At 39.0% G+C, this 22,720-nt stretch overlaps 1 protein-coding gene across 1 annotated transcript; it reads left to right on the top strand.

Moving 5' to 3' along the window:
- The first annotated feature begins 1,121 nt into the window (after positions 1-1,121).
- LOC133830363 (RING-H2 finger protein ATL46-like) lies at positions 1,122-10,482 on the top strand. The gene is made up of 2 exons (XM_062260335.1): positions 1,122-2,693; positions 10,249-10,482. Exons 1-2 carry the CDS (start codon positions 1,659-1,661, stop codon positions 10,300-10,302), a joined length of 1,089 nt encoding a protein of 362 aa, XP_062116319.1. The 5' UTR covers positions 1,122-1,658; the 3' UTR covers positions 10,303-10,482.
- The last annotated feature ends 12,238 nt before the right edge of the window (positions 10,483-22,720 follow it).

The raw sequence follows: 22,720 nt of genomic DNA, 5'->3' as shown, positions 1-22,720 counted from the left end.
GCAATTAGTCTCCATATTCTCGATTATTATCATTTTCATATTACGGTTTATCATTCAGTACTAATCTATCCTATATATTCACATAATTTACTGTTGGCGAAAAACCACGTTAACACTATAGTTCAAGGAAATTTTTGCCACACAAAAATATTCGGGGGATAAGACTCTACAAATGTCATAATTTGGGGGTGGGGAACTGATTTGTACTTAATAATAATAATAATAATAATAATAATAATAATAATAATAAAATCCTACATATAACTTTATTTTTTTAACTGATTTGTATATTTTATTATCTTCTATAAAAAAAAAAATCTATTTAAACAAAACATAAAATGGTTTTATAAAAAAATTCATTTTCAAAATAAAATTTCATTTTTTTGATCAATTATTTGTTAAAAACATATTTTAGCATGTATTTCATTTAAAAAATAAATAAATAGTATTTTATTCAAATATATACAAATAATTCTAACTATCTAAATGGAGACTATAATTATTTGATCAAAACTAAACTAAATGAAGTCATTTATATTGATTGGATTCAAGCTATAAGACTATAGGTGAATTTTAAATCAAAACACAATCGGAATAAACACAATTTAATTATTTAAACATGTTAAAATAGTCAATTTTAGATCAAGTCAATTCACTTGAAATCCATCCAATTGTTTTTCATATTACATATGCTAACATTTTATTATTTGTATTATATATGTGAAAACGAAATTAACATGAAAAATTAAGTGTATCATCTAAATTATTTTTTAGTTATCGAGCTTACATTAGTCAGGTCTATTGCATAGATAAATCTCATAATATTGTAGTGCTAGGATCTTGTTTTTTGAGAGAACTAAAGGAGCTTCCTTAATGCAAAATCAAATGACTTTATTTTTGCCTCATTTTTAGAACTTGCGCGGCAGTTGTAAGAAACTGACACACAAAAAAGTGATGCCTAAAATGGTGGAAAATAACTCTCATTAGCAGAGTATGAACAGAAAAATCATCATTGAAGGGGTAATGATTTTTATAAAATTTGGTGGGTAAAAAAGTGTGACAGAACAGAACTCTGTGGAAAACAAAACCAAGATAATGGATGGTGGACCTCACAATAATTCTTCTTCTACTTTCTTTGCAGCTTTATCCTGATTTACAAGGCATAAAAAAAGTAAAGTATGAAGAAGACAAGTAGCTTCTTATAATTTATTGTGTTCCGATCTGGCTTTGTTAAGTTTGGTTAAAAGAGTGACCAAAATCTTTATACAAAGCTTTAGAATGTCAACTTTGGAGGTTTGCTTGTCATTATCATAATGGGATACGTTTTTGAAGTCTTAACACTCACTCTCTTAAGCGCAAAAAGGTTTCAAAACCATAAGCAATCATCACCATTCACCAACCGAAGACCCTGCATTTTCACTCATTGTTTCATATGTTTTCTCCATATCAGTAAGGTGAGTATTCTTGAATCATAAACACTACTCCTTTATCCTCCAAAACCTGTCTTTTTTTTCCTAACCCTTTCTTTCTCACTACATAGTCTCTTGCTTAAAGAAATTAGTTTTCTCATGAAGATAAAAATTAGCAAGAAAGGTGTACTTTTTACCAGAATCACATAAAGATAAAGTTTGGTTTTTTGGTATTGTCATCTTCTTGACATGTCCAGTTCACTTACATTCGCGAGAAGAAATGGTAATATCGTTCACCCAAATCCTCTTCTTCCTCCTCCTCCTGCTCCACCATTTTCAATCCCTTCTAATAGTGTTAATGGACAAGTAGTACGGCCAATATCACCAACCCCATCTTCCTTATCTCTAAGCAAAATCAGCCCAATTCTTCTTTTGGTCATTATACTTTTAACTGCTATCTTCTTCATTTCTGGTCTGGTCCACCTGCTTCTAAGATTTCTCATGAAAAGACCATCTTCACCAATCTTTCAATCTAGTGGGTACCCAGAAAACTCTAGCTCTCATGTTCTTCAAAGACAGCTCAGGCAACTCTTTCGGTTACATGACTCAGGTCTAGACCAAGCCATTATAGATGCCTTACCTGTTTTCTACTACAAAGAAATCATGGGCTCAAAGGAGCCATTTGATTGTGCTGTTTGCCTATGTGAGTTTTCTGACCAAGATGAGCTGAGGTTACTTCCTCCATGTGGCCATGCTTTTCACATCCACTGTATTGATACATGGCTTCTCTCAAACTCAACATGTCCACTTTGTAGAAGGACCCTTTTCAGATCCGACCTTTTTATGGAAAATCCAATGTGGAACTTTGATGATTCTTTTGAAATGTCAAATGGGCTCCGAAGTGATAATGGAGAGAATAGGCATTCAAGCAACCAGGAAAGTATTAGTGGGAAGAGAGTGTTTTCAGTGAGACTTGGTAAATATAGAAGTGCTGGAGTGGGAGAGACCAGTGGTAGTAGTAGCTGTAACTTGGATGCTAGAAGATGTTACTCCATGGGAACATTTCAGTATGTGGTTGGTGACTCGAATTTGCAAGTGGTGAAGCTTGTCAAGGAGGGTGTTCATCGTGGGAAATTTTCGATCAATGGAGATTTGGAGGGTAAGAAAATCAGTAGCAGGCAAAAGGGCGATAGCTTCTCTGTCTCAAAGATCTGGCTATGGTCCAAGAACAGCAGATTCCCAAGCTGTTCTGACACTGATATCAGTATGCCAACCTCTCTCAATGTAAGTTTTCCAATCAGTAATGAAACTCAAACTTCACACATGGTTTAACTTAATGAGTGTGTATATGTACAAGTTCTGTAGTTTATTGACCATGAATAAGTGTGAATTGCATGTCAAAAGTCTAGAATTATGTGTTATTTATTTTGCTTTGTGTCGAGGCTTTTTTCTTCTTCTTCTTCTTCTTGTTATGACAGATATTCACAGCAGTTTTGTATATTAGCTTTAGTTCTGTATTTTTTTGTAACTAGATGTTGGAAGAGCATGGATCTCAAAACTGAGTCTTTCTCAATTAATAGGTATCATTACTGAAAGGAAAATAATTTTTTTGTCATGATTAAAGTAAGGTCATCCAAATATCTTAAGAACCAAAGTTGGTTGAAATTTACATGAAAAGCCAAGTCTTAATAAAAGGAAAGAAAATTCTCTTTATTCTTTTTTTTTTCTTTCCTCTGGTTTAATCTATTTATCTATGCATCCTTGTATGTATCTTGATATTTTCTTAGAAGTTTCAACATATGTTTCCTTTTGGGGCAGGCCTAGGCCTCCTCTTCTCTTAACCCTTTGTTCTAAAATACTATTTTTTTTCTTCTTCTTGAAATTTATCCTATGTATATATATTGTTTTTAAGAAAAATAATACAACAATGCAACTTGCTCAAAATAAGGAAGTTACTATTAAAATTAGATTTTTTATTTTAATATGTAATGAATAAAATAGTAATTTCATAATTAAATTTTTCTTTATTTTTTCCAATTCTCCTTTTAGTACCAAACATAAATAGAGAATTATATCCTTATATACCAAACAACATAAAAGACAAACTTTCATCTTGGTATTTCTCTATGAATCCATCATTCCTTCTTCTCATCCCTCCTAAACATTAGTCTTTAATCGGTGATTCATTCTACTATTTAATACAACTCAAGGAATGAAATGTTGGTAATCGATCAAAAACAAAATAACAATGAATGAAGATAACTTGAAACACGTTGTGAAAATGCTTTCTAAAAAGCAATATTTCCCCACTCTCAAATGCTTTTGAGTTTGAATGGAAAATATTTCGTAATATAACAAGCCTTCAACAATTTGCACCAAGCAACATGTGGAAATTGTTAGTATAATATTAATATAATTCTGGTTTTGTTGTATTTTCAAGAAACTAAAGAAGAGATAAAATAATGTTGTTATATTTGACTTTAACACTATTAAAAAAATATTATCTATATTATCATGCATTTTAAAATTATAAGATAATTTGTTAAATAAAAATTTGTCAATCAATTGCAAAAGCGCAAAATGTGTTTTAAACAAAGGTTTTGAAAACATTACATCAAAACAAATATTTGCACGTTGCCAAGTTATATTTTATTTTGAAATAGAATATATAAAAGGAAGTCAAAACACTATCCTTGATTTTCTACCCCATGAAATTTTGTAGCATGAAGGTAATGGATCCTAGAGGATCTGCTCCCAGTCATTTAGCTCGTACCAAAGCTACCCCATAGCCAAATTCCGGTTTAAATATCCAACAAAATTACTATCGTGGGATTTTTTTTTCATGTTTATAAGATTTTTAAAGCTGTTTTACAAAATTATATATATTTAATTTTTCTATATTTTTTATGGCTTTTTAATTTGGAAGATCATATTTACTGATTTTTTTTTCCATAAATTTTAAAAAATATATAATTATGTCACTTTTTTTTTTATCATAATTATATTTTATTTGATTTTTGAAAATAATTTTTTTTTTCAATTTCTTATTTTGTTCTTCATTTTTAATTAGTTTTTTAGTTTTTTTTCTTTCTTTTTTTCCTTAGTTATCTTTTCTTCCATTTTTTCTTTTCTTTTTTTTTTTCTACCAATTTTTGTCTTCATCATTTTTTTTCTTTCCATTCTTCTTCTTCTCATTTTTATTCATTTATCTATTTTTTTTTCTCATTGTATTGTTTTTTTTTCATATTTTTTCAGTTTTTTTTTTCATTTTTCCTTCTATTTTTCTTCATTTTTATATTTATTTTTTTTCCCTTTTTTCATACATATGAGCTTTATTTTTCTTCTTCCATTCTTTCCTTTTTTCATTTTTTTCTACCAATATTTTCACACATATTTTAACATTACATAATAATTTTACTATTTTTTTATTTATTATCCTTTATTATTGTAACTTTTTTTATATTTTTCCACTATATGTAATGTTATCCATATTTTCCACCTTAGACACGTGGCACGACCAAACGGGTTTCATGGGCTCTTAGGAGAGGCCCAGGCACAACCAGGGCCCAGCAAACAATGAGTAACCAAAACCTATCGGCCAGGACAATGTCGAGCCCAATAACTAGCGAGTAGCGCGAGCATAGTAAGGGTGCCGGAAAAGAGATGTAGACCAGAACTACCTTCCCAAGCGCACACAATCTCTATCCTCCGAGATCTAGATTATGGTGGCGGACGGTCCATTCCAAGAGGAGGATCCCATCAAGTGGGATCCAGATGAAGTCTCTGGGTCCATCCCCAACATTCTAATTCGCCATCAAGATGTCCTTCGATCTATCATTGCTAGTTGATGTTCGTCTTGGTAAATGAACCCGGGTCTTGGTCAATGTACCTGGACATTGGTAAACAAACCCGAACCATAAGTCCAGGTGCAGCAAGTCCAGTTCTTCCCACAGTTGACGTGTCCCCGAGAAATCTGGCAGTTGGTCTCCCTAACTAACCTATAGAATGGGGTACGCACGAAACGTACGATGTTCTTAGGAAATGGTACTGCCACTACTCTAACAGATCATGTCCCCCAGGATCCCCCTAGCAGGCCACGCGGACCAGTCCGCACTATCAGGCAAAGGGCAGCTGTAAGGCTCTTCTATGCTTAAACTAGCACAGTGGGCCTAGATTAACGATCTGTTTACATGTTACACTCTTGTATTATAGCTCTGTTAGAGAACACTTATGATTATATCCTTATTGGGCCCGGATTAGTCCGGCCCAAGTCACATGACTGGCTATAAATAGGGTCATTCGTGCACTGTAACAAGGATCATATTTTCTCTTGTATGCAAAAACGCTGCTGAACTTCCAGAAAACCTCCATTGTGAAACTCTTTAAAGCTCAATAGTAGTGACTTGTGGACTAAGGCTCATTAACGCCCCAACCACGTAAAAGTTGTGATCTTGTTCATTTCTTTGCCTTTCTTTCTAGCTCTTATTTCTCAATATATTTATAGATTCTGAAAAACTCAGTAAACATTTTGGTTCTTTCATTGAGTGCTTGAAGAAAGCTTGAACCAACCTTTGTCATCTACGAAGATGGTGAATACAAGAGACACTGTGTTTGATCCCACTCAACAACAGCAACAGGAAAATGGAGAACCATTGCAAAACTAGCAACTTCCTCAAGATCCACCAGATGATATACCTTATCACGGGCCCCTGCTTGATGACTCCCAGAAAGTCGGAGAAAGGGATGAATACGATGAATACTATTACAAAGAAGACGGAGAGGGGTATGAAGACCATGAGGCCGAGAATCTTGTCAATCTCGGCGAAAATGGTGTGGAACTTGAACAGGAGGATCTGGAAGCTGTCTGTTTGAGACAACAGGTCCTCGACCAAGAAGCAAGGATGGCGGAACAACCCGCAAATGCAAGATGGAAGATTCCCTCTTGGCTCTTCAAGCTCTTATTGCTTCTCATGGATTTACAGTTAATCCCTCAACTGTTCTTCACCCAGGAAATCAGCCGCTTGTCCCACCTACAGGGACTGGCGCTCCCAACAATGCTATGACCCCTACTCCTCCTCCGAATGATCCACTCATCCTAGAGTCAGTCCTTCGAACCCAGCTCAAGAAAAAGGGAAAGCCAAAGCGACCGATCCCATATAAAAAAGAAAACCCCAAAAGAAGACTCATCCCGCTCAAAAAACTAGGATGGACCCAGAGCATTTCCCTAGGAAAGAACGGGTGTGTAACGCCCTGGATAACCAAGACTGTTACACTGTGTGTTGAAAATAGTGCAAGACTTGCTAACTAGTTCATTTAAATAAAAATGTGAACCTAAAGCCATAAACAAGTTAGGTTGAAAAGATTTTGGTCAAAACAGATAATTTTCATTAAAATAAATGTTTAGTACATGGGATCCCAAAACATGGTTTAGAAGACATAATTACAAGATTGCCAAGTGTTATAAATAAACAAAGTCACTATAATGGAAAAATACACATTTTAGGTTTTTCGTCCCTGTATAATCCATCAACTGTGGCGGCCGAGCAACTGACAATGTACACCTCACCCCCAGAGCTCTCCAACCCATGGTTGAACCATCATACCCTTGCCTTTACCTGCACCACGTAGCACCCGTGAGCCAAGGCCAAACAAGAAAACAATAGCATCATAGCATGATCAATGTCAATAACCAAATAATTCGTAAAGCATAACCAGATAATCAATAGTCCATAGCATTAACATAATCAGTGATAACAATTGACATATCAACAATCTATTATCCAGGTATTCAACATATCATGTTCATCAAATTAACAACAATAGACATATCATACAATAACTAGGGTTGATGCCCATAGGCCGAACCCTCTATTTAACCCACTGTCTTCGCCTCACTTAGGCCAAGCTCAGTGTTCAACCCACTGACTCTGGCTCGCTTAGGCCAAGCTTAGTGATTATTTAATTAACCTCATCTACCAGTGGCCGAGTCGCGTCCTTGTGCGCCAATATTAATTCCAGCACTCTTAAGCCATTTATTTCATGTCCACATGGCATAATGCCATCATATGTCATTGCATACAAGTATAGGGAACTCTTAGTCCCAACATAGCCACACAACAGGGTGCAGTTTTCTTACCTTTAATTTCCGAGCGGAGAAAGTGAAGCGGTTCCAAGCACGATCATTAGCTCCGAGCCTTGGCGATAAACCTAGTCACAATCCATAAATGGTACTTTGATGAGTTAAAATTCCAAAGGACAATCCCGGGACCAAACTCACGCTCTCGGGACCTCTAATTCCACCAAACGAACTGGTGAAACCGTCCCCCCGAGCCCCCAAGCAAAACCCTAAAAAGTACCTAAAAACCAAGTTCTGGAGGTAGGGTAGCGCTACCTATAGGGCGCTACAGCGCTTCAAACAGAACCAAAAGCACCCCAAGAAACGCTGCCTAGCGTTGGAGCGCTACAGCGCTGCAACCAGGAAATCTCCCTGGGGTTCTCTTTCCAATCTCCCTAAGCCAAAACTGCAAAAATCCAACCCTCAAAACCTCCAAAATCAAAATTAACTACAAAAGTACACTCTACTCATCATAGGCAACAAAATCCAACCAAGTTTTCCCAAAACCTCCAACAAATCCCCAAAACCCATACTCAAATTCTCACACCCAATACACCATAATCACAGAGTAAGAACTCAGAAAAATTCAGGGGATAAAGCTCAAATTCAACCTAAACTACTCAACAAAACACAAAGATTAGAGCAAGGTTCTTACCTCAAATTGTGGCCCAACCTCCAGAAGAGACCTCACACTAACTCAACCAATCTTGTTGAATTTCTTTCCCTGTTTTCCAGCCCCACTTCCAACTTAATCCCCCAAGCTCCTAAGCTGACCTTCCTGGACAGAGGTCCTAATTCCTCAAGACTCCCAGCAGAATTTCCTTAAGCTAAATGTAATGCCCGGATTCCCTAATGTGGTTTAACGGCTGGATTTGTAGGCCGGGAGGGCCATAATTGTTTAATTTTGCCATTTAACGTGTTTATGCATGTTTATGAGAATTATGTTATAATATAATGTTAATTGTATGCATGTCGATGATATATGTGAGACCACATTATGATGTGGGTTTGCTCGAGCTGTTCGACATGAGACGATCGTGGTTATTGATTAGCGGTTTAGTCACAACATGTTTAAGTGTCGGGACTTGGTTTGAGTCTCGGGGTGATTTTGATGGTTAGAGTGTTACCGGGAGATAAAGGGGTAACGGGATGTGAATTATTGGTGTTTGAGATTATTGAGAATAACGGGAATTGGAGAGCGTTAATTATGATTAATGAGTTAGGAGGAAAGTACCAAAAATGCCCTTGGGAGTCTTTAGAAACCATTAACTGACCTAGGGGTAAAATGGTCATTTCACCCCTAGGATAGATATAACCTTTTTTAGCTGAAAAAGGTGATGGAAAAACAGAGTGTCTTTGAGAGTTCTCCCGTACCTTCTTTTTCTCTCTGTTCTTTGTGGTTTTTGAGCCAACTTTGAGGATTCTAGCTTGGGAAGCAAGCCTTGGGAGTTTGGGAGTGTGTTCCACTATTGAAGAGCTTCGTAAGCCAAGCTTTGGGTAAGTTTCTAACCATAGTTTCTCTGGTTTGCTCTGTTTTAGTTTTGTTTTGCAGCTGAAATGTTTAGGGTGAATTCATGGGTTTTGTTGGGAGTTTTGGCTAGGGTTCCCATGCATGTGATGTTTGGGATGTGTTGGGATGGTTTTTGGGTTCATTTGGCATCAAGAATAGGCTTTGGAAGCTTGGGAATCGAGTTAGAATCGAAGGAGATGAAGAAGGTCGGTTCAGGGAAGTTTTGGGCTGGAGGTAGCGCTACAGCACCCACCCTAGGGCGCTATAGCGCTCCTCAGGAGGGTTTCTGGCACTTGGGCGGTTCTGTGTTTAGCGCCGTAGCGCTAGGGGTTGAGCGCTGTAGCGCTACCCTGTTCCTTCCAAACCCCGTTTTGAGTGTTTTTAAGGGTTTTTGACTTGGGGTTTCAATCCTTAAGGCCCGGGATCGATTCTACTCACCGTGTGGGCATGTTTCGAGGTCCCGAGGATGGTGCTTAGGTTAAGACCCTATAATTGTGGATTCTCATTAATGGAGGTTATAATTGGTTGTGATTAGGTAACCGCTAAGGAACTAAAAGACCGATCGTTCTCAGGGGTCGTCTTTATCATACTTCTCGCTCGAACTTGAGGTAAGAAAACAGTGTATGGACACAGTTGCACCCTGTACAGGTATATGACATGCATGGTTTGATATTGAGGCATGTTGTTTGTTATATGTGAACGTGGATTGCATATCAAATGCTAATGATTGCTAATCACCTGTTTAAGACAATTACTAGTCAGGGACAGACTCTAAAGTCGATGATTACGCATTGAGTGGCTCTATGGCATTAATGCGAGACCGACCTAAGGTCGAAGAAACTTACAAGCGCTTGCCTGGTCTACGACCAGATGACTATAGCCAAGGTATATGACCCCGGTGACCGTTTGTCACGTGGCTAAGGGACGTTGTCCATAGTTTTGGCTCTAGAGTCGTGAGGAAGGTTATGTTGGTGACCAATCACCATGCACCTGTCCTGAACAAACTTATGAGTGAAACACTTATCGATTAAGCCCTGGTGACCCTATCGTCACATGGCTAGAGGGAGCGTTGCTCATTACTGTGACTTTTGGCTACTATCACCTATTTGTTGGACTGATAGTCCTGGATGATTATTATGATCGTTGTTGATATTATACCGTATCTTATTGTGTTTTCTTGCTGGGCCTTGTCTCATGGGTGCTACGTGGTGCAGGTAAAGGAAAGGAAAAGCTTGGCTAGCCTTGAGTGGAGAGCTTGGGCGATGTGATGTACATACAGGGCCGCTTGACCGCCACGGTCGAGGAGTTCTCAGAGGGACTAGGGGTTTACCCTATTTTTGGCGCTTAGGCCGGCGGAGTTTGTAAATTGAAACTGTAGCGACTCTTTTGTAATATGAACTACATGTAAACATTTTGAAAGGCTCATGAGAAGTTTATTTTCTTAATGAAATGTACCCTTTCCTTTTACTGGTTTTCCACCTTAACCTGATAATAACACTTAGATCACGTTTTTTAGCCAAAGGACTCGGGTAGCGAGTCAAATTTCCGGTTCACCGTTCTCCGTAACTGTTCTGGGGTAGCCAGGGCGTTACACTAAACCTTCCCTCAGCCCCCCCCCCCCCCCCCCCCCCCCCTTTTTTTCCTTAACTCCAAAACACAAGAGAGAGATAGAGATAGATATCGCGAGAGATGAGGGGAGTGAGCAGTGAGAGTTTTCCTTTTCTTTTTATTTCCTTGAATAATTCTATAACCTTATGTTTAGTTCTAAGTTTTGAGTATATCCCTGAATGACTAAAAAGACTATTTTATCCTCCTAGGTTCTCTAATCCTCAAATGGCTCCTAGGGGTAAAAAGGTCATTTTACTCCAAATTCTCGCTAATTCCTCGAGTGTTCCTATTATTTACCACTTAAATCCCTTCATTCAATTAACTTCCAATTAGTTACCCAATATTTATTAATTTCCAAATTATCCTCCCAAATTCCCAAAATACCCCCTAGGCTCCCCCGAGTCGGGTTTATACCCTACTGTGACTATTTCGTCAATCCGCTCACTAGGACCGTCTCGAACCACATGCTGCAAATATGTCCACATAATAATGTGGTCTCAAAAATTTATCACATATAATTACATTTATGCCCACAGGTGGCCAAAATTACAAATATGCCCTTTAAAAGCTAAGCAGAGCTCACATGCATATTTAATACTCATAAACGTGCATTAAATCTTTCCCATGTAATCATATAATCACATATTCATGCATGCCACATAACCATGCATTTTATCATTAATTCACACAAATACCAATTATGCCTTCCCGACATACTAATAAAGGCCCTTCAGCCTTATTAGTAATTTTGGGTCGTTACAGCTATCCCCTCCTTATAATAATTTCGTCCTCGAAATTTTTTCGAACACATCAGGTAGTAAATCTCATACCTCTATCTATAATTCTGAAGTCCAGTTCTTCACCCTTTTATCTTTCAATAACACTCATACTAGAGTGACAATCTTGTTCCATAAGGTCTCATCTTATGACTATGATTTCATTAACCCTTCCTTGCACAATAATTCTACTGAAACCCCAGGGTCTGCTTATCTCATCAACGATCATTTTTCTGTCTTGCCATTGATGCCAATAATACTCATAAGCTGTCACCCATACTAGGGTAAGGCTAGCTTGTAGACCCTTGGCCTAAACCTTGATACGATCTCATAACTCTTATTAAATCGGGAGCCCAAATCCCCCTTTCTTCCCCAAAATATCATACTCTTTCTTGTATGCAACACTTGGAGAAATACAAATCTCTCATTCTGGAGCTTCATGTTCCAAAGTTGACAACTTGCGAACTCTTATATCCTTTCAAATAGGTAGATACTTCTGCCTTAAGAATTCCAACGACTTCATTGGTTTTCCTCTTGAACCAATATCGAACCATAGTACCCACTGCCTTTCCTTTCTTTACTTAGGATCAATATCACTTGCTTTCTACCTTACAATATCTTATGTCGTGCCACCTTAGTCATAATCTGGCATTCATCATTGTGAGCATTTCATCAAGGGACTATACTTTCCTTATTATCCCAACCATTTGCATTCAATACATAATTTCTTAGAACAACTATTAATTCTTCAGATTGTCATTCTATCTGTAGACAACTACCAATTTTAGGTTCCAACCTTATTCCCTTCATTCTCTAATTTCTTTTCAGAACCTGGAAATCTAAAGGGTTTCAACCGGCACTATCAATCACCATGCCCCGTGACCAGTTCACATGAACCAAAGTGTGTTAACTCACTTTGCGGAGTTGCAATCTTCCATGTCCAATCATCTCACTTGTGGTCTAATGTGGTCCATTCCTACAACCCACCAATATACCATTTTACCTTCCAATATACGAATTTTTAAACCTTATCACCCGTTTAAATTTCCTGACTACCATATGCCTAAGAAGGTAGTACAACGTTCATTTAAGACTTTTATCTCCACACCAAATTCCATCGGATCACTCATCTAATCTTCATATCTTAACTCATATTATACTGGTAGGGTTCTTCACCATTTCCACAAGATTCTCTTTCTGAATTCCATTGTCCAAAGAAATATATATATATGTCCAAAATAAATTATTGATACCATACCAATCGCAATTGTTATCTTGTTTGACCTTACTGTAATCTGTGACGTCTTATCCTACTGGCCTAGGCCTTCCCAAGTAAGAGGTCGACTTCCAAGTTAATTTTCTCTTTGTACAGTCAAGGGTTTCTAACATGATTCACCCATTAAGTCTCACTGAATCTTGGTCTCAGAGTTATCTTTCTTATAAGTGACCAAACGTTCAAATCCCTTACATTATACATTTACCATTAACTTGATGTTCCATGTATACTGGCCATGTTCCCATTCTCTTACCTCCCGCGAGGCACAAACCATCATCTCATCAGTCTATAACTGGGTGCGTCTCAGCCTTTGATGTACCGCTTACAATTTCATGTCTTAAAAAAAATAAGATTCCTCACGAGACCCCTCCGTATCCATCCATTACATGTAGGATCCTATCTCATAGGGTGCTAACCAATCCTCATTCTGTCTTCTGAAAATCTGGTACAAAATTATCCATTCAGTCTACCCTTAGGTTCTTATGTCGTTCTAATCTCTGGTGTAGCTGCCTTTGAAAATACTTATGTAGCAAATGGTATGTCCACCGGTCTCATTGTACATCTAATCCCTCAGGTGTTCTTCAGTAACTTCTTTGTGGCTTCTGATTAAACTTCATCATACTTGATCCCTTCTCTTCCTGTAGCATGACCTTGAATACCCTTGAAGAAATGAAACTGATACCTTCAGGAACCTTACCTGTGACCCTGCTGCTTCAGTCTTAGTATCATAAATGTAGTAGCCGTCTGCATTCTGCTTCTAACTGGGAAGTAGTTCCACACATTTTTAACGAACCTAAATATACCTCATCTATATTGTTCCTGTACTTATGGCTTGTTCAACTTACCTGTGTTGCTGAAGCTTATATCAGTTAAGAACCTTTAAAAATATTCCATCACACCCCACTGGGTACAAGTAATAATTACTTAAATGTCTCTTTCCTTGATCCTCAACTTGTAATAACTAGATTGAAGATCAATTCTGGAGGTATTGTCCTATCTTGTAACCGGGTATTTGAGCTCTTTATCCTTAATAGGCAAGGACAACAAATCCCTCAATACGATGCTCCGTATAATCTATTCCTAAGTAAAAAACTTCTACAACTGAACTAGTAATTCTTTCTACCAAACTTATACCATTCTTCGTAGTGTCCCTGATTACGAGTCTGTCCATAGCCCAATCCTGAAGCGTATCCAACAATTCCTTACATACCCCTCTGAATCCCTACTGACCAACTCTGTAACGCCCTAACTCTGAGGACCATTACAGTGTGCCTTTTAAACAGTGCTAAACTCGCTAATTGAGTCATTTGGCCATAATCGTGTAACAAAGTATGATTAGCAGTTAAGGGATTAAAAATTTTGGTTAAGATATAACGTTTCACTAAAATGTTTACTGTATACATTGGGATCCCAAAAAAATATAATATAAAGGTTCATTACAATAAAATATATACAACCAGCCGATCTAAGCGGCAAAACAGGGTTTAACCCTAGTTCCTCTTTCAACCCTCGGTCGTGGCGGTCGAGCAGCCGCATATGTACACATTGTCACCTAAGCTATCCAACTCAAGGATGGTCCAGCTTTCTTTTGCCTTTACCTGCACCACATAGCACTCGTGAGCCGAAGACCATAAAGAAAACTCAATATGCTCATGACCAATAATATCATGTCACAAAATCATATCTGGCATGCTTAGCAATTATAGCCCTATTCAAGCATGCAATTAAGTTCATATCATATTGGGGAATCTAGGATGAGGAATCCTACCCTCCTGATTGGATGACTATCAAGTCAATCCTAATCAGATGAGTGATTTAACACTGGTGGTTCCGTTAACCATAATGAGTGATTGACAAGCAAGTCACCACGGGGATCTTCACCCACAGCCATGTGAATGATGATCATTATAATCATACAGAGCTTATAGCCCTGAACAGATGAGTGAATATCAGTTTGAGGTTCTATTTAACCATGATGAGTGATTGACAAGCAAGTCACCACGGGGCTCAGCACCCATAGCCATATGACGAAACAGTCACCTGGGCTTTCTGGCAATGACTCTAATCAGATGAGTGACTGATGAACAAGTCACTACAGGGCTCGGCACCCACAGTCATGTGACGAAGTAGTCACCTGGGCTCAACACCCATAGCCATGTGACTAAACAGTCACTGGGGCTCTGTGGCCCTGGCTCCAATCAAATGAGTGACTGCAGGGTAAGTCACTTCAGGCTCAACACCCATAGCCATGTGACTAAACAGTCATTAGGGCTCTCTGGCCCTGGCTCTAAGTGACTAAACTTAGGCTAGACAAGCGCTTTTAGTTTGCACGGTCAAGCATTAATGCTCATTTGAGTCATTCAATGCAGATGTTGATTAGATCTAATCTTTATCGGCTTGCGTTAAACACGCTAAGACCGTTCTTGAATTTTTAGTCAATACCACATGACCAGTGCTCAGTACTACTTCCGAACTTGACAAGTAGATCACAACTTCATAGTTAATACTGACACCATTGCCAATTCTGACTAGTTAGTCAATGCCACACTCAAGTAAGCAATGCTACCAGGCATATATCATATGTCAAATATCAAAATGGAGGGCATTCAGCATGCTTACTTAACAATTGCTATCATAATTATGATCATGCACAAACATAGAGACTCAAGCTCTGATCAATCTCATATTCAACATTCATGGCATGCCTTAATTTTATGTTTCTCGTGCATCACATGCATCGCATACTGGGTGCAGTTTTCTTACCTTTGGTCCAAGCACAGGTTACTAATAAACGAGCCACAAGCACGATCCTGATTCCAATCCCCTAGTGAAAACCTAGTCACAGCCATAACATAAAACCTCATCAAAATGAGTAAATAAATACTTCCAAACCCAACCTAAGCCTCTGAGACGTTGAATCCTACTCAACTAAGTAGTAGGATCGATCTCAGGCCCTAAGGTTAAGTTCCCAAAATTAAAACACAATTCTGGGAAAAAATTCCCTTAAGTGTCGCGGCCTTCCATACACCATGCAGCGGCCTACCCCCAGATAGAGCCTGCCTCCTCCTTCTGCAAGCTTGGGCCACGACGCCCTAGAATAGGGTCGCGGCCTAACCTCGAACCAGCCATTTTTTTTCGTTTTCTCCTCTTTAATACCTTCCAAAAACCTATCAAAACATCTCCAAATTAAAAAATCAAAGTTCCCAAACATCCACATGATCCAAAACCAACAAAACCCAAGCTTCAATTCAATAAAAAACTGATCAAAACACGAAGTCCAATTCAAGCTTAAAAATATTAAAAACTTAGAACTTAAAACTTAAATTACCTACGATTGAGTTGTTCCCCAATTAAATCCTCTGGCTAATAAGCTTCTAATCTTTCCCAGGATCGCAATGCCTCAATCCTCGCTTGAATCCGAGTCCTAGAACTCAAGTTTTCTTCAAAAATGCGACCGGGTGTCAAAAATGGAACTTTAAGGGAGAGAGAACGTTCTGAACGTTATTTTTATTTCTTAACAGGTTACTTCAAGCTTAAGTAGCCTTAAACAAATCCTAATGCTCGGGGTCCTGAAAACGCCCCCCCGGATAAAATATTCAAAACTCCCAGGATTTCCCCCTGGTCTTACTAACTCCCAATTTATCATCAAATATGTATTCCCATTATCCAATAACCCGGTAATGTGCTAAATACCCCTTGACTCACTCTGAGTCAAGTATAAGTCCCATTGTGACTTTTCCACTAGCTTACCTCCTAGGATCATCTTGTGTTGGGTAACCCTAACATAACCAAATAATAATGGAGCACCGCACACACATGCCACATATATGCCAATATGCTCGAAATGGCCAAAATATGAAAATCACCAAATTAATCAGAAATGGGTTCACATGCATATTTAATACACCTAAACATGCATGTAATCATTTAATGACATAATAAATCAATTATGCCCCTCCCGACTTGCTAATCAAGGTCTTAAACCTTATTAAGAAATTTGGGGCATTACAATTATCCCCTCCTTATAAAAATTTCGTCCTCAAAATTTATCTGCACAGCCCAGAATATAAATTCCGCACAATTGATTCCAGTTTTCCCAGGTCGTTCCCTTAACCTCACTGTCTTTGTAACATACCTTTATTCTATAACTTTGTTTCTCAGAACTTTATTCATCCTGTCTCATATCTGGACTGGCTACTCCTTACAAGATAACTTAGCCTTAATCACCAGATTCTCATAACTCAACACATGAGTCTCTTCTAACCCATGTCCTCAACATGGAAATACAAACTACATTGTGTACAGCTGACAGTGTCAAAACTAAGGCTCATCCAAAGGTAATCTAACCTTTCCTATCCCAGATTCAAACGGTCATATTAATCTAGGGCTCAACTTGTCCCTATCTCCTCACCCCTTTCCACGGTGATACTTGAAAGAAGATATAATCTTCTACTTGGAACTCCATGTTCCTGCTTTTCAACTCAATAACTTTTCTATTTACTCTGAGAAGTGAGCATCCAAGCTATAACCTCTAATAATCTCAATGGTCCCCTGAACTACCTCAGGATCCAAAATAAACACCTCACCCATCTCATTCCAATGAACGGGTGATAAACATTCTCTATTATACCTCATCTCATAAGGTACCTTTCCAATAACTCGATAACTCTCCTCCGATTTACCATCAGTTTGAGGATAATACACTGTACTGAATTCTATCTATATTCTCATGGCCTTCTGCAACCTTCCTCAAAACTTGGAAGTAAAAACTGAATCCTCGTCTGATAAGATAGACCTTTGATTCCATGAAGGCACACTACCTCTTTCACATAGAGATCTGAATGATGACCAGTTGTATTATTCATCCTTATTGACAGAAGTAAACTCACTTTAACTACTGGTCCATAATGACCCAAACCAATTCACACTGGCCCACTAACCTGGGCAGCCCCACTGCGAAACCTATCGCAATGTTTCCTTATTTCCATTATAAAATACTCAAAGGCTGCAATGGCCTTACTAATTTCGGATACTCTGTCTTGACCTGCTAACAGGTTAAGAACTTTGCCACGTATTCCATTATGCCCCTCTCCATCCCAGGACACCAATATAAAACTTTCATATCCTGATACATTTCAACGATGCCTGGATGAAGAGAATAAGAGAGTAGTATGAGATTCATCCAGAATCTCCCAATTAATCCCAGTGTCCATCAGATTCCAAATTCGATCCTTATACCTCAATAAATTCATACCTGACACTGTTTAATCCTTAGCTAATCCAGCTAAGACTTCCCACTCAATCTTTCCTATCTGTGGTTCACTTAATCATCTTTCCTTTTGATATTCTCTGAGATAGTAATCTCAAGCATAAAACTAGCCACTTGGCCCACCAGAAACTTTATTCTAGTTCTGGTCATATCCTTTAACCAACATGATGCATAAGCAATCCTTTTCCCTATTACTGAGATGTCATAACAACCTACAAACTGATTCTGATATGCAAGAAGACTCAGAATTCTTTCCCAAGGTACATGTAATATCCTACCCATCCATGGAAACTCTTTCCTACTGAGGCATTCTTGACCTTGGCAAATCTCCACGGAAAAATACATCACAACACCATCGTCCAAGATGATCACAAATCCCATTCAAATAATCCTCAAATACTATGTTCATCTGATTCATCAAAGCAATCTTGGCATTAACCAAATCCTCAAAATATACACAGCACTCCTAGTGCCCTTATATGATATAATAGTCAGTCTTCTGTTTAACCTTCTCCCTGATCTCTAATTGGTACTAACCAGATCTAAGATCCACCTTGGAGAATACCATCTTATCCAATAACGGAATCCCTTGGGTCTTACAACTTTGCTGAAGTTGTTCGAAACAGTGCCCTAGACCTAATTCCATTCCTAGCACTAATCCACTCACCATTCTATCTCTTCACACATAAAGGAAACCCTGGCAAATCCCCTGGAAGCACATCCAGTAACTCACAGACTATTCCAATCTGTCTTGATCCCTCTGGCACAATCTAAGTGGTATCCACCACACTAGCTAAGAGTTCTATGTATCTCCCTGCAATAAAACTCTAACTCTCAATATAGATGTCATAAGCATTCAGAATCCATGCACATTGCCAACTGTAACAAGGCTTTCCACTCTCAAGGCCAAGAGTTACTATCATTTCCTTGCCATTTAGCATCGCCCCATAATTACTTAACCAATCCATATCCAGGATCATCTCCAAATCATCCATAACCAACCTTATCAAAACCATTGATGAGTGATTTTCATCATAACCCAACTCATCTTTTAAATCACCAATACAATATCGCATTCCCATCACAACATAACCATGTGATCTGCATAGCATCTCTATGCCCCCCAAGAAGCATCAAACAAAGAAACAGCATGGCACCAAAACCAGTCAGCATAATACAAAAATCAGAACTAGAAAGCTGACCTGCCACCCTGAGGAACTAGTCTTAGTCTAAGTCTCTAGCTGCATCGGAACGAACACTCGAGCTAGAGTCAAGCTATCCATCCCCTTTTTATCATCCCTTCTTAGCCTTGGGCAATCCTTCTTCAAATGCCCAACTGTGTCACATAAGAAACATGCCTTTGCTCGGTATTCTCCCAGATGACGCCTCTTACACCGAGCACATATTGGATAAGTCTTCCAGTTTTCATTCTTGCTTGCTCTAATAAATGGAGGCATCACTGCTTGAGCTCCGTGCTCTCCAGTACTCTCTTGCCCAATCTGATTTCCTTTGCTCTCAACAGCAAGAACCTTCCCTACCACCTGATCGTAGGTAAAGATTTCATGCACTGAGGAAACTCTAATGCCCTGAGCAATTTTGGGATTCAATCCCTAGATAAACCTTTCCTTCCGAGCTACATTTGTGAGTACCATATCAAAAGCAAACTTGGACAACCCATCAAATCTATTAACATACTCGGTTACTATTGCATTTCCCTAAACGAGATTAAAAAAACCATTCATCTTTGCAGTCTTGGCTGCATAACAGTAATATCTTTCATTGAACAACTACCTAAACTCCTTCCAATCCATCACAGTTGTATCTCGCGTCTGGGATACTACTTCCCACCACGTCTGGGCATCATCCCGCAATACATATATCGCACAGATCACCCTATCATGACCTACCAGTCCCATACTATCGAGAATAGAACTGATCATGCCCATCCATTGCTCAGCTTTGAATGGATCTAGGCCTCCCTCAAAGACTGGAGGGTAATACTCCTGGAATCTTCCATAGAGAAATTCCCATCTTATCTAAACCGTAGGCTGAGCCAAAACTGGTGCCACTCCTGGCACAACAAAGGAAGAGGTATTCCCCGACAGGCTCCGATGTTGCTTCAAACACCTGATATCTTCCTCTTGCCCCTGAAACCTTAATTGCACATCTGTAAGCACCTGCTGGAAATTCTGAGGGCCAGATGAAAAACTCAACCCCTGGTTGAAACTCCTAGTCGCAGTATAACCACCATCAGGCCTCATTATCTGCCTTGGATACAAACCTGCTGATTGAATTTGCAGTCAATAACTTGACCCATTAATCATGATAAGCATATCAAGAGCTTTCCCCATGGGAACAATCTTCTCACACTACATTCACAAGCCACTATAGTGCTAAAAACATGCCCATGGCATTCATACATCAATCATAATCCCTGCTCTTCCAACATACCCACCATGCCTCCAACTCCAGCATGCAAATATCACAATTATATATGTTCATGGAGCAGGTAATCGTATAGTCAAGAGCCAGGCTCTATCAGAATCTCATGCTCCTTAATACAATGTGCAGGTAAAGCATTTACGCTCTATTTAAGCAGTTAAGCACATAACTACTGAAATAGATACCATTCCCTGAGTGAAGCTATCTTCAGTGACGAGTGTACATGCCCAGCTTGTCTTCAGGAACCCTTAACCTTGGCTTGATACCATTTGTAACGCCCCATGTCACTATGGCTACTTCCTGGAATGACGACTGGCCCTACAAACCAACACGAGTCTTTCCAAAGTGTTTTGTCCTCACTCGCACGCTTCCTGGGAAAACTTCCCAGGAGGTCACTTATCATCAGATTGCTCCAGGTCAAGCACGCTTAACTTTGGAGTTCTCAAGTGATGGGCTACCGAAAAGAAGATGAATCTTGTTGGCATAGCTAGTACCCATCAATCTATTTAAGCCTTCTTCAACCGTGTAGTCCCATACCTACACAGTCTTAGAATAATCACACTTGACCTTCCCCAGGCGGTGTGGGATTGGACAGCTTTACCTGGTCTTTCCCCTTATGGATCACGGGATTCTGACTGTCACAATCACCCCCTTATAGGCCCGACGTCCCCATCGGCCACACTTTCGGCTGGGTCAAGGCTCTTATACCAAGTTGTAACGCCCAAACTCCAGGGACCGTTATGGTGTGCCTTTTAAACAGTGCTAAACTCGCTAATGGAGTCATTTGGCCATAATCATGTAACTAAGTATGATTAGCGGTTTAGGGATTAAATTTTTTGGTTAAGATATAATGTTTCACTAAAACATTTACTGTATACATTAGGATCCCAAAAATATAATTTAAAGGTTCATTAAAAGAAAATATTTACAACTAGCCGATCTAAGCGGCAAAATAGGGTTTAACCCTAGTTCCTCTTTCAACCCTCGGCCGTGGCGGTCGACAGCCGCATATGTACACATCGTCACCTAAGCTATCCAACTCAAGGATAGTCAAGCTTTCTTTTGCCTTTACCTGCACCACATAGCACCCATGAGCTGAAGCCCAGCAAGAAAACTCAATATGCTCATGAATAATAATATCATGTCACAAAATCATATCTGGTACACTTAGCAATTATAGTGCTATTCAAGCATGCAATTAAGTTCAGATAATGCTGGGGAATCTAGGATGAAGAATCCTTCCCTCTTGATTGGATGACTATCAAGTCAATCCTAATCAGATGAGTGATTTAACACTGGTGGTTCTGTTAACCATAATGAGTGACTAACAAGCATGTCACCACAGGGCTCATCACCCACAGCCATGCGAATGATGATCATTATAATCACACAGAGCTTATAGCCCTGAACAGATGAGTGAATATCACTTTGAGGTTCTGTTTAACCATAATGAGTGACTGACAAGAAAGTCATGACGGGGCTTAGCACCCATAGCCATGTGAAAAACAATCACCTGAGCTTTCTGGAAATGGCTCTAATCAGATGAGTGACTGACGAACAAGTCACTACAGGGCTCGACACCCACAGTCATGTGACGAAGTAGTCACCTGGGGTCAGCACCCATAGCCATGTGACTAAACAGTCACTGGGGCTCTGTGGCCCTGGCTCAAATCAAATGAGTGACTGCTGGGTAAGTCACTTTGGGCTCAACACGCATAGCCATGTGACTAAACAGTCACTGGGGCTCTCTGACCCTGACTCTAAGTGCCTAGACTTAGGCTAGACAAGCGCTTTTAGTTTTCATCAAACTTGAGGACGGTCCGGCATTAATCCTCATTTGAGTCATTCAATGCAGACGTCGATTAGATCTAATCTTTATCGGGTTGCGTTAAACACGCTAAGACCGTTCTTAAATTTTTAGTCAATACCACGTGACCAGTGCCCAGTACTACTTCCGAACTTGACAAGTAGATCACAACTTCATAGTTAATACTGACACCATTGCCAATTCTGACTAGTTAGTCAGTGCCACGCACAAGTAAGCAATGCTACTAGGCATATATCATATGTCAAATATCCAAATGTAGGGCATTCAGTATGCTTACTTAACAAATGCTAGCATAATTATGATCATGCACAAACATAGAGACTCAAGCTCTGATCAATCTCATATTCAACATTCATGGCATGCCCTAATTTTATGTTTCTCGTGCATCATATGCATCACATACTGGGTGCAGTTTTCTTACCTTTTGTCCAAGCACAGGTTACCAATAAACGAGTCACAAGCACGATCTTGATTCCAAGCCCCTAGT

Source organism: Humulus lupulus, chromosome 4, assembly GCF_963169125.1.
Source record: "Humulus lupulus chromosome 4, drHumLupu1.1, whole genome shotgun sequence".
Lineage (NCBI taxonomy): Eukaryota > Viridiplantae > Streptophyta > Magnoliopsida > Rosales > Cannabaceae > Humulus > Humulus lupulus.
This window is presented reverse-complemented; position numbering and strand designations above follow the sequence as displayed.